Source organism: Ipomoea nil, unplaced genomic scaffold (assembly GCF_001879475.1).
Source record: "Ipomoea nil cultivar Tokyo-kokei standard unplaced genomic scaffold, Asagao_1.1 scaffold3238, whole genome shotgun sequence".
In the NCBI taxonomy this organism is placed as follows: domain Eukaryota; kingdom Viridiplantae; phylum Streptophyta; class Magnoliopsida; order Solanales; family Convolvulaceae; genus Ipomoea; species Ipomoea nil.
The window spans coordinates 15,158-28,687 of record NW_017619666.1 but is presented as its reverse complement, the minus strand read 5'-3'; the positions used below and the strand labels follow the sequence as shown (position 1 = coordinate 28,687).

General features: G+C 33.0%; 2 protein-coding genes across 4 annotated transcripts; both read right to left on the bottom strand.

Moving 5' to 3' along the window:
- Window positions 1–3,541: 3,541 nt before the first annotated feature.
- LOC109168955 lies at window positions 3,542–5,171 on the bottom strand. The gene is made up of 2 exons (XM_019317822.1): window positions 5,079–5,171; window positions 3,542–4,652 (listed from the first exon to the last, which is right to left on the bottom strand). The coding sequence occupies exon 2, from the start codon at window positions 4,622–4,624 to the stop codon at window positions 3,653–3,655; it is 972 nt and encodes a 323-aa protein (XP_019173367.1). The 5' UTR covers window positions 4,625–4,652; window positions 5,079–5,171; the 3' UTR covers window positions 3,542–3,652.
- Window positions 5,172–7,328: 2,157 nt separating this feature from the next.
- LOC109168952 lies at window positions 7,329–9,958 on the bottom strand. Of its 3 annotated transcripts, none has more exons than XR_002052142.1 (3): window positions 9,608–9,958; window positions 7,902–8,470; window positions 7,329–7,582 (listed from the first exon to the last, which is right to left on the bottom strand). XR_002052142.1 is itself a non-coding variant. In XM_019317821.1 (3 exons), the coding sequence occupies exons 1-3, from the start codon at window positions 9,844–9,846 to the stop codon at window positions 7,557–7,559; spliced, it is 639 nt and encodes a 212-aa protein (XP_019173366.1). In that variant the 5' UTR covers window positions 9,847–9,958; the 3' UTR covers window positions 7,329–7,556. The 3 variants fall into 3 exon arrangements, 2 of the variants coding, with proteins under 2 accessions (XP_019173366.1, XP_019173365.1); XM_019317821.1 differs by having other exon boundaries at window positions 8,097–8,470; XM_019317820.1 differs by lacking the exon at window positions 7,329–7,582 and having other exon boundaries at window positions 7,823–8,470.
- Between the last annotated feature and the right edge of the window lie 3,572 nt (window positions 9,959–13,530).

Below are 13,530 nucleotides of genomic sequence, written 5' to 3'. Positions count from 1 at the left end.
CTCTCTCCTATTTGTTTTGTTTTGTTTTTTTGTTTAATTAACTCGTTTTTGCATTTCTATAGTTAACAAAAGCTATTTATTTAGTGCCAAATGATCTATATTTTAAGTCTGTAAAATGTTTAAAAGCGACGAGAGCCTAGTGATATTATTATCAAGGATATAAATCCAAGATGTCATACCTATGAATATGAAAACGTTTAACAAGATAATATCAAACTTTTTAAATTATATTCGCACCGAAACACAAATTTTAAAATAAATTCTCAAAATTTTTAAAATTGAATCCGCACTTGAACAAAAGATAAAGATGAATATATAACGAATATCGGTGCACATAGGTAATGTAACGTACAATATGACGCTCTTTAGTAAATGCATTTAATAATTCAACCCTTGTATTTAAAGAATGTAGTTTCAAACTTTTCAAGTAATCGTTTGCTAGTCATAATAATAGGAAAATCAACAATTTGATCCTCAATTTTTGGCGAACTGTCAATGTAGTCCCTCAATCCCTTATTAATTAAGAAGTTTGAATAATTTTGAACTATTCTTCATGGAATTCAAGCCTAACTTACCTAAGCATGAAGCATCCTACCTCGACTTCAATTTTGAGTAAAATCAGATGAAATATTTTAATTTTAATTTTATAGTGCAATCAACAAATTAATTTATGCTCAACTTTATTTTTTAAAAAGTTGCAGTAAATAAATTACATGTTTTTACCTATCCACGTACATAAGAAAGGGACAAAATATATAATGCTTAAAACATGAGCACTAGTATCTTTTATCATTAAACTTGTGATATATATATATATATATATATATATATATATACCATAAGAAAGAGACAAAATAATGAAATACTACTTAAAATGTGAACGCAGTTAAACATGACAATATTATACTTAAATAAATGCAAATCTTATGAGATTTTATAGGGTTACATTCATTTGATCCAAACAAGAAAAAAAAAAAAAGAGTAAAAAGTTTGAATTATAAATAAATTCAATATAATTGACAAATATTTGTTAGTTGTCATGACAATATTTGAGGCCATCTCTCTCCTAGCTATTTGTTTTTTGTTTAACTCTCTTTGCATTTCAATAGTTAACAAAAGTTTTTTTTTTTTTTTTTTTTTGAGTGCAACAAAAGTTATTTATTTAGTGCCAAATGATCTATATTTCAAGTGTGTAAAATGTTAAAATTGAAGAGAACCTAGTGATATTATTATCAACGGTATAAATTCAAGATGTCATACCTATAAATATGAAAACGTATGAAAAGATAATATCAACTTTTTAAATTATATTTGCCCTGAAACGAAAAATTTAAAATGAATTCTCAAAATTTTTAAAATTGAGTCTGTACTTGAACGGAAGATAAAAACGAATATATAACAAATATCGGTGCGCATAGGTAATGTAACGTACAATATGACGCTCTTTAATAAATGCATTTAATAATTCAACCCATGTATTTAAATAAAGTAGTTTCAAACTTTTCAGGTAATCGTTCGCTAGTCATAACAATTTATTGCTATCAGATTTACTTAATGCAATCCCAAATTTTTCCATTATCATTGACTAAAGAATTAGCCTAACCACAAAATTGTTGAGTTTCAGTGATCTTCTAACTGATTAGGAAAAGAAGGGAAAGAAAAACAATGAAGAAAAAAAACCAATGCAATAGCCAAAACGTTATAGAATAGCAATCAAGTTCACAACACAAATACAAGCTTTGCATTCATTAATACATTAATATAACATATATATTACATTACTCAAAACCAGAGAGAGCACCATAACTAGGCTTCTTCAACTACAAACCAAAACAAACAAGAAAAATAACATAATTGTACTAACACACAGAAAGAAGGGTTCTTATTCTTAAGCTTTGGGGGAATACTTGCGCATCCAAACTTGCTTTCCTTTAACCGAAAACTTTGCTTTCTCCTCGCCCTTGAGAATCAAGTCAACAAATGCTGGGGAGGTTAAGACGATCAGAGCAATCAAGTCAACTCGTAATATGGATTGTAGTAACCTATGTTTTGATGGTGCTAGACACCGGGGTTCCATCCCCCTAGTTATTCGGATTTAGTTTTGACTTGATGTTTAGTTTTTACCCTAGCCTCTGCAATCACTGTGAAGGGTGGTTGTGGCGGTGACACTCATTTTGTTAATTTATTAAGTTTATTTCCGTTGTTTAGTTTACCTTTAAAGGTTTAGTTACTTAAGTAAGTTTAAGAAAAATGGGATGTTACAGACGTGGTTCTCTTGGATCATGGTGGAGGCTTCTTGGCGGCATGCAGTGGGCGGCTCGTGGGGTGTTCTTCTCCTGTTATGGCCAAGTCCATGGCGTGTAAGGAGGTGCTTTCGTGGCTCAAGGATCGTGACTTGTTATCATTTTGCTTATTTACCGACTGCTCAGAGCTTCAGACTAGCTTGTCCTCTCGTCAGGTCTCAATCTTCTCCTATGTTGGTTTAGTCATTGACCAATGTAGGACCATTATGGCCACTTTTATTTATTGTTCTGTTTCCTTAATGCCTAGATCGGCTAATTTACTTGCTCATACTCTAACTTTAACCGCCTTCTCACAGGCTGGTTAGATGTATTGGGACTCTGTCCTTTCTGACTCTATTGTTACTTTGCTTTATTAATCTACGTTTATATAGTTGCCTTCAAAAAAAAGAATGCAAATCTTATGAGATTTTATAGGGGTTACATTCATTTGATCCAAAAAAAAAAAAAAAAAGAGTAAAAAATTTGAATAATAAATAAATTCAATATAATTGCCAAATATTTGTAGTTACGACAATATTTGAGGCCATCTCTCTCCTAGCTATTTGTTTTTTGTTTTTTGTTTAACTCTCTTTGCATTTCAATAGTTAACAAAAGTTATTTATTTAGTGCCAAATGATCTATATTTCAAGTGTAAAATGTTTAAAATTGAAGAGAGCCTAGTGGTATTCTTGAAGAGAGCCTAGTGATATTATTATCAAGGGCATAAATCCAAGATGTCATACCTATAAATATGAAAACGTATAAAAAGATAATATCAACTTTTTAAATATATTCTCACCAAAACAAAATATTTAAAATGAATTCTCAAAATTTTTTAAATTGAGTCCCTACTTGAACAAAAGATAAAAATGAATATATAACAAATATCGGTGCACATAGGTAATGTAACGTAAAATATGACGCTCGTCAATAAATGTATTTAATAATTCAACCCATGTATTTAAATAAAGTAGTTTCAAACTTGTCAAGTAATCGTTTTCTAGTCATAACAATTTATTGCTACCAGATTTACTTAATGCAATCCCAAATTTTTCCATTATCATTGACTAAAGCATTAGCCTAACCACAAAATTGTTGAGTTTCAATGATCTTCTAACTGATTAGGAAAAGAAAGGAAAGAAAAACAATGAAGAAAGAAAACCAATGCAATAGCCAAAACGTTATAGAATAGCAATCAAGTTCACAACACAAATAGAAGCTTTGCATTTATTAATACATTAATACAACAGATATATTACATGACTCAAAACCAGAGAGAGCACCATAACTAGGCTTCTTCAACTACAAACCAAAACAAAAAAGAAAAATAACATAATTGTACTAACACACATAAAGAAGGGTTCTTATTCTTAAGCTTTGGGGGAATACTTGCGCATCCAAACTTGCTTTCCTCTAACCGAAAACTTTGCTTTCTCCTCGCCCCTGAGAATCAAGTCAACAAATGCTGAGGAGGTTAAGACGATCAGGGCAAACAGTGACTGCTCATTTGCCTTCACCGGCTGCATAGTGATGGACTCCACACAGTGGCCAAACACCCTGTAGAAGTAACTCCTAAGCTCCCATTCGAAAACAGGGTAGCCCCTAGAAAAAGTGGCAAATAGAATCCTGTTTTCTTTCGGTTCCTCCATGTGCAAAGGAGGCACCGGTGACTGGGATGACTCGCCTGTGAGTTTGAGCCCTCCAAACTTTTGTATCATGGGATCCACGGGAGGCACCACTGACCGAGATGACTCACCTGTGAGCCTGAGTCCTCCAAATCTCGATATCATGGGATCCATGGGAGGCACTACTGACCGAGATGACTCACCTGTGCGTCTGAGCCCTCCAAATCTTGGCATCATGGGCTCATCGACAGGTGGAATCATCACCATTTGCCGTTCAGTGTTTCTCGGCATGGCCATTTCCATGAGATCGTCTAATACCTTGACACAAATATTCTCCACAACCATTCTAACCCCACGGTATGCCAGGGCACGATTTTCATGGAAGAACTTAAGTGACAACTGCTCTCCCAAGACACTCTGACTCAGTGAAATCTCACTTGCATCAGAGGAAGACAGATACGTGGTGTCTGTGATGCATCTAAGGCAAGCCACAGCTTCATCAGCAAGTCCATTGATCGAATTTAGGGGCGACAACAAGATGTTTGGCACAACAGCATCGAGTACATCCAGTTCCAACCAAATCCATAAGGCAATCATATTCACAGATACCTTAGGATCACGCTTAAGCGCAAAAACAAGGATTGAATAAAGTTTTCTGTCCATTGAATGATAAAGCTTCAGCTTCTCGACAGGAATTTCAGGATAGGCATGATCCATGGCAAAATATGTTCTTAGTTGGCAAGACCTGTTCACATGAAATTCACACCATGAGCCTGCCAGTAATCTCCCAAAATGACAAGAAACAGTAAAAGACAATGAAAAGAAGGTAGGAAGATATGAAGCATGCCAAACCAACCAAAGAGACTCTTCACTGTTAACAATAAACCTAAATAATAGAGCCTGGCAAAGAATCATAACTAGGAGCATAAAAACTAGAAATCGATGAAGCAAAGTAACACACAAATTTCATCCAAGTTATAGCTAATACAACAGCCAGATGTCAAATGGCCAAATGACGGTGTCGAAATCCTCAATCAAAAAGGAGTCAGAGAATGTAGCTTCTCAGCCCGATGAAAGAGAATCACAGATCACAATCACACAGGAAAAAGTAAGTCATCATACAAAACTAAGGTGCAAAGGAAAAATATTTTTTTAAATATTATTAGTTTACCTTGAAAAGAAAATGAGAAATATGAAGGCAAAGAAGAAGGATGTCTTCCTTAAGACTTCATCTATGCAATGCACTTCTCCACTGGCTTGATTTATAGGCAGTGTGAGGAAGTAGCCTTTAGTTCAACCAATGATATACCGAAACGTATATAGCGAGTTATTATAATTTTGTAAAGGGAAAAATGACTTTTAGTTCCTCAATTGTTGCATCCTAGCCGTTTGAATCCCTAACTTTTTCCCGTTGCAATATACTCCCCTAACTCTTCAAAAAAGTTGCAGTTTTAACCCCTGGAGCAACAAAACTATTAAATTCTATTAAAATTTTACTTAGTACATGGTATTTTAGTACTTTTAATGTTTCTTCTTTAATTATAATCTTCTTTAGTCTTGATATTTTATTTGTAAAATAAAAAAAAAAAAAAACTTGATTTTAGCAGGTTCGTGTAGGAAAAATAGGGACGATGTACCACAATTGAAGAGGAAAAAATTAGGAAAGAAATTTGTCAATTCTCTATTTTGTTGATGAAATACCAAAACTGAAAAAGTTCTAAAGAATAAAGATAATAAAATTTTAAAATACCTATGTACTAACTACTAAAGTAAACTTTAATAGAGCTTAATATTTTTGTTTTTTCGGCGGTTAAAATTGCAACGATAAAAAGTTAGACTAAAACAGCTACTAAGGAACAATTGAGGGACTAAAAATGAATTTTTCCCTTTTGAAAATATTCAAGAAGTAACAATTTTTAGTAGGTAAAAATGCATTTTTAGTCCCTCAATTGTTCCTTAGTAGCTGTTTTAGTCTAACTTTTTGAAAATATTCAAGTAACAATTTTTAGTAGGTTGCAGTTAATATTTTTAGATACCTTTCCTCGGATACCACGGTATACAGTCATAATTTTTCAGTTCTTGTTGACTTAAAATATGGGCCTTCAAAAACCCCAGCCCTCCAAACCATGATACAAAGGTTTTATATTCATTTTCCATTTCAAAGACTCCAAAACTTGCTATATCACAATATGTTTTTGCATTTTTGAGCATTATAAGCTACTAGTTAAGTACTGAAGTTCACAGCTAGGTGTTTTAACCTTTGCACAATGGGGGGCTAAGTGAATTCTTGTTAACTAAAAGAAACCACTCTCATTAGCAGTTAAATTGAACACCAGTCACACCACACAACAATCTAATAAATTATGTTGCATATATGAAATAATTTTAGATAGGTTTGACAGAAAAGGAATAATTTAATTTAAAATGGATCTTTGAAATAATTAATCACCATGCAGTCCTTTCACAGTTATTATTACCTTATTCTGACACTGCTAAGTGTTGATTAATTAGTTTAGTGTCCTGCCTGTACATAGTCTAATAGATTTGCTTATGGAACATAAATACATAATCATCCACTAACAGGAAAAAGTATGCTCTTGCTGTTATCAATAGGGATTCTGTAAGCATTTCTTCCTTTATTTTAGTTCATCTAATATTCATCACAAGACTTGCTGTTTGTATTATTCTATACATAAATTTTGCTTCCACTTTGAATTTTGTGAACATATCTAATACACCGTCTGTCATGGTTTATATGTCAGATTTACTATTTATAGGTCATATCTTCTTTCTTCACTAATTTTCCTTATGAATCTATATACTTGTATAGCCATCTATTAAAAAAGTATTTGTTTGCACAGAGAATCAACCTTCCAAATTGTGATCTTATATATCTAATTTTCTCTTTAATTGGACTTGATCCCAAAAATGGAGCTTGAATACACTCAAAAATCAAGCCAAATCATGTTTGCCTTGATTTGAATTGCTTGCTATCCTAATGCTTTTAAGTGATAATTTTAAATGTTAGACATTCTTAAAATAAATAACCATAAAACTCAAAAGTATCAGAAAATCGTGAAAAGAGAAACCTGATTCACCAGGTCTTAAGTAGTGCATTCTTAGAAAGTTAAATGTGGACTAAGAGAAGCCTTTATTGCCTCCTCTACTTTTCCCTGCTGTAATCTCTAATTTTGATTTTACAAATAAACCTTATACACTTACTGGCAGTTATTTACTGTTGGGAATGCAGTAAGAAGGTGAATACTCAAAACTAGCAATAAACTATATTATGGAGAATAAAAATAGCAAATATCAAAGAAATCATTCCAAAGCACCATCAGCTAGGTTTAAATTCCATACCTTAAATGATCTTGTTCTGGCAACCGATAGTCCAGTTCTCAACCACTGCCACCATTTCCTATCTTTTTAGCAGAGCAACACATCCTGTCTTTTTGGAAAAGGTAACTTCTGCTTACAATGCTTTTCAGTTTCAATAGCTTGAGTATCTCAACCATTGTAAAATCAAGTTGATACACAGTCCAAGCCGCCAAAAGAGTTGAATAATTAAACAGAACTGTCAACCTCCCGGGAGTTTAATAGAAAGCACCAACTTTATGGGGCCAAGAGTCAGACTATTGTAACAAGACTTTCAACAACAGTAACCAGGTCTCCTCTCTGCAAGGAGGAGAACACAATAGTTTAACCACCATTGAATATGACAAGACAAAAATTGCACTCTAGAAACAAAGAGAGTACATATATCCTGCAAAGCTGGGAAAGATTGTCTGAGGTATGCTGGGGGTTATAACACACCAATACTTTATCACAAGCCCAAAAAATATAAGCACACATCACTTCTAACTTTCATATTCGGCAAACAATATTAGGCATTGCATTGGTCAGAGCAAATTGAGGTAAAAAGAAGTAAAGTCTAATGCACTATAGAGCACCTAAAACAGAAAAACTAAAACATTTTATATAGATGAGTACATACTGAAAATGCCCTTGAGCAATAACCAAAGGGAGCAACAGCGACATCTTGAAAGCCTAAAACTGCTTACAATATATTCCCACCACCATGAACATTTATATGAAATAAGGTTCATAGGATGACAGAAAATCAAGCTACACTTAATGTATCTTATCTATTTCTTTATGGTGGTTATGCTAGGAATTGGAGCTGCATCACCTTGCAGATCAGACGAGGATGGTGATGAGGAGCACTCGTTCCTAGATCTTTGTATTCGAGAAGGCAGAGGAGGACGAGAGAAACCAGGCAACGACGGATTTGAGTTGAAAGGCACACTTTTAGTATTGCCCATAGGGCAGCTCATAGTTGCAGCAAGAGAGCTTGTAGAATTGGTAGGTTTCTTGTAAATCCCACAACTGTGCTGGTAACTACTATTGATGCCGAAGCAATTATTAAAAGCAAGCACGTTTTTGCGTTTTCTTGTGTATGCATTCTCTGGCTTGACAATATCTTTGATAGAGGAATATGAAGACACATCTGATAGTCTGGTAAAAGATTTGGATTTACCAATATAGAATTTTGATAGACCTCTCCTGAAAATGGAAAGCAGGAAATATGAGGACTATGAAGCAAGCATAACACTCTATTAAAGCATTAAACATTAACTAGTAAAAGAAAATTTCATTACATGCGAAAGATACAAGGAAATGTCCAATGGTTTCAACTTCAATATATCCAAGCAGAGAAATAAGCAGTAGTGAAGCTTGCAGCATTTTAGAAAATATCAGGTTCCTTTTGCATGATCACATGTGGACCAAATATCTGGATATATCTTTTTATCATATAATTATATATCCACTGGACCATCACCTAAGAAGATTATCCAAATGCCAGAAAGAAAATACTCCAGGACCTTTCACTAATGACACTTATGGGCCATCTAGAAATGCAAGTCATTTTTCATATTATTCTTGTCATCAGAATAATTGTAATTTAAACTTCTCTTGAGTTCAGGAATAGTAGGTCATGCAAATACAAAAATGATCATAATCTTTTTATTTTTGTAGTTCGTCTTTCTGTTGGCCAGGATCTATGGCATGCACTGAACATAAATTGTATAATGAAACTTTTGTAGGTTTTTGGCCAGTATTTATCTTTCAAATCCAGTACACTCTTGATTGCCAATCCCTTTTTATTGTGTGTAACATTTATGATGAAATCTGCTAGTTATAAATTGATTTCTTGAAGATGCATACACAACAGAATAAAACATTAACATATCTAATTTAGATTCTAATGAAGTAAGCTCATAATTTCGACCCTTTACAGTCACTCTAACATTATTCAAGACAACACAAGCATCTATTTCTTAATCCACACCATACCAAATGCAGAAATGAACAATCAATAGTTAACATACATAAAAAGACTGCACAAAGTCCTACTAAGGTGGTAACAAGAAACTTCAACATTTAACTGCAATTAAATGATGCGCATATAACTATCACAGAAACCTAACCGTAACATCAAATTTACTGGCAAAAGTAGTGTTCAAAGATATGTACTTAGATTTCAACACCCACCCCCCCCCCCCCCCCCCCCCCCAAAAAAAAAAAAAAAAAAAAAAAAAAAAAAAAAAACTACACTGTCAAACTATAGAAATTAACAGCAATAATCACATGGCAATACACATTATATGAAAATTTGAAGAAAAAAAAAATCACACATACTTCAACGGCAAAGTCTCCTCCAAGTCCTCCGAATTGCCGAGAGCACCATCTTCCGCCGAGCTCTGCACTTCCGCACCGTCGTCGTCAGCATCACCACCGACTGCAGACTCGTCGCTGTTCTTCCCAATAGACGAAGAGGACGACGAAGAACTGCCGCCATCATCGTTCTCCACAATGGCCTCTCCACGCCGTCCTCCGACGGAGAACTCAGGCGATTTGTGCATCGAAATACACGTCATTCCGGCGACGAATTCCGGCAATACGGCCTGACGATCCTCGGAACTGTTCGTCCCCAACGCAATCGGAATATACAAGGCGTATATGCATATATACAGATATATACTATTATATGCTCTAATACTCATTTGAATATGAAGAAGGAGAAAAGACCTGTGCCAGTATATATAGGCACGTACGGAGAGAGGAACAAAGTTACCGTATACTGATTCAGAGAATTTAATTTATGCCTAAGTACTTGATTTTGGTAGGTAAAGCTGTAAAGGTCAATTTAATTGGTTTTCTAACTTTGATTTTAGTAAAAGAAAAAAAAAATCAAACACTTAATTATGTTCAAACTTCTATGTTTTAGCAATCGAATATCAAATGTGATAATCACGTTTAATTATATTAATCGACACTAAAATTAACTCGTGTTAGTTTAAGTATTAAGCTTGGTTGTTATAATTAATTATTAGGTAACATGAATTTGAAAAATATTCTCCTGGAGCGTTATGTTGTGCAACCGTGTGCATAGTACACACGGTTGCAAGAACGACGTCGTTTTAACGTCTAACTTAAAAAAAAAAAAATCAATTTCGATTGTCAATAACGGAGTTATGTTATGCATAATTTGAACTATAAATCCATAACTTCATAACTATATATTCAGAATTGCATAACTACACATTCATAACTTCATAGCTATACATTCAGAATTGCATGCATAACTACACATCTATAACTTCATAACTATACAATCAGAATTGCATAACTACACATCCAAACTTCATAACTATACATTCAGAATGTGAAATTATAACTTCATAACTAAACATTCAGAATTGCATGCATAACTACACATCCATAACTTCATAACTATACATTCAGAATGTGAAGTTATAAAATTATGAACATATGTTTACGTAACTAACGGCAATCGAAAATGACGCCGTTTTTGCAACCGTTGGTGCACACGGTTGCACAACATAATTTGCCCCACTAGCTAGGTTGGACATGGACAACTTAATTGGTCACCGAGATAAATTTTGGAAACAATGATCCAGGATCGAGTCTCACCAGCCACAGTGTGGGAGCAGCCTCTCAAAGTGAGGGGTTTTTTTTAGCTGAGTTACCATAATTTACATCCTTCCAAATACTCTGTCAAACCGAGGCCTTTGCGGTCCACTTTTAGTCTATTCTTTTTTATTAGAACATCCTCATTTAGTCCTAGTATTATTGTGGCATGACCATTTTTAGTCCTCATTCAACAAAAATCGTTGAAATGTCGTTAAATACAAATATATTTCAATCTCTTCTTCTTTTTTTTTTTTTTTTTTTTTTTTTTTTACAAAGTAGTTTGAACAGTTATATTTTTTATGTTTATTTTTTTGAAAAAATTCATAATTGAAGACCAAAATGCTCTTGTATTTAACGATAATTAAACTGTTTTGTTGATAAAGGACAAAAAATGGTCATGTTACAATAATACTAAGACATTTTCAAAAAAAAAAAAAATACAATAATACTAAGACTAAAAGTGAATGTTCTAATAAAAAAAAGACTTAAAGTAAATTGTCACCTATAAATTTAGGATCAATACAATTAACTATTTACAATAATATTATTAGCAGAGGTTAATTGTCGTCGGTTGTTGACGATAGTTGCAATTTAATTAGTTCTTCGTGAAGTGAATTTAGGCTTAACGTGGTAATGTCTTGGGAATGTTTCGGAATATTTGTTTTATGATTATTTATATATTTTAATTTTTTTTATTTTTTATTTTAGTTTTATCATACGGACTAGTTATTTTATTGAATTATTTAATTTCACTGTTACATTTTTAGTTTTTTTTTTTTTTTTTAACATTACATTTTTAGTTTAGTAATTGAAAAGACTTAATATCATCTAAAGTGTTCTGGATATAGTGATTTTTTTCACGTTTAATTCTAAATTTTTAAATTAATCACTTTTGGTTCTTCAATTTTTAAATTTTTACTGGTACAAATTAACCACTCGTTGTCCTTTAACTATCAAATTTTAACCACACATGGTCTTTCTAGGAAGACCAGAGTTGGTTAAATTTCAAACGTTGAAAAACAATGGGTGGTTAACTTGGACTATAGATGGTAATAATTTGAAAGTCGAAGGACTATGAGTGTTTATTTTAAAAGTTTATGACCAAATATGGTAAAATTATTATTTTTGAAGGACCCATATGCCATTAACTCATTTGAAAATTAAGTAATTAAAATCCAAATTAATTATTTCTTTTTGAGGAATCGACACCCGAAGTATTCTGATGGTTTTATTACTATGATTGACATATGACTTGCATGAATATTCCGATTAAGCTACATAAATTGTGGCGAAGTCACACATTCTCAAATCAACACTTAAGAATAGATGGTTACCATGAAGTGAACGATACAAACTATAAAGACCCAATTGTAAGGCAGTTTATATAGTAATGTGTGCACAGGCACAAAACGCGCGCATTTCATGCTGACATCATGCTGATGTCACTCCGTCCATCCGAATATATCAAATCTTATTATGTGTATTCAGTTAAAATTTTATGTGTATTGTGTTATGGATTTATGTGTATTCAGTTAAGAGTTTATGTGTATTATATTAACCAAACTCATTATGTGTATTCAGTTAAAAGTTTATGTGTATTGTGTTATGAGTTTATGTGTATTATGTATTATGTTAGATTATGTGTATTCTGTTATGAGTTTATGTGTATTCTATTATGAGTTTATGTGCATTTGAAACAGAGGATTTTTTTTTTTAACAACTTAACAAAACGACGTCATTTTAGGAGGCGCGGGCGCACAGTGCTATGTATGCCCTGGTGCACGGTATAACGATTGCAATTGTAATTACTTGATCGAAACTCAGTGTCATACTGTCATTATCCAATAACTACAATAGTTGGCCTCCTATGGAAATATCTAATGTCATATACGTGATCACGAGAATGTGAGACTTATAAGATTTTTAAAAATAATTATTAATCCATTTTTGTCATGTTTATAAAATATTACATACAAAATTCTTTAACGTATCAAATTATCTAAAAAGTTTCATTAAACATTTTACTTGAATTACATGCAATTTTTTCATGTTTTCACAATTAAAAAAAATTCTCTATATATGCTCAATTGCTCATGTAATATAATTTGATATTAAATGCATCCCACGGGATTCATTGCTTATTGCACAAATATCTGTACATGAGTGCACCTGTAGTAGCATCATTGTACTGAGGACCTAGTCAAATGTACACATGCATGCACAATTTCCAAAGCAAAGTTAGTTGTCCAAACCTTATACTAATACGAATACTAAGTTAGTTGATGCTACAAAAATAAAGTTAGAAATTAACATTGTCTTAATAATTGTCTTGCCAACCAGTCAAAGTTAAACCAATTTAATTTGTTGATTCTTGCTACCTAACACCCTGTTCATAAGCCAATATAGTGCCTGTGCCATGTTATTCTCTTTAATTCTGCTCATTTATGTCCGCACTTACAATTGCAACAAGGTACTTCACCTTCAAGTTTGTAATGTGCTTCTTGTTTCCTTTTTGGAAACCACGGTCCATTTGCTAGTTCCCTGTCCATTATAGGTCTCCATATGACACAATGCAAAGACACTATAGTTTATCAATCGTTATACCATACACCACGTTGCACATAGGA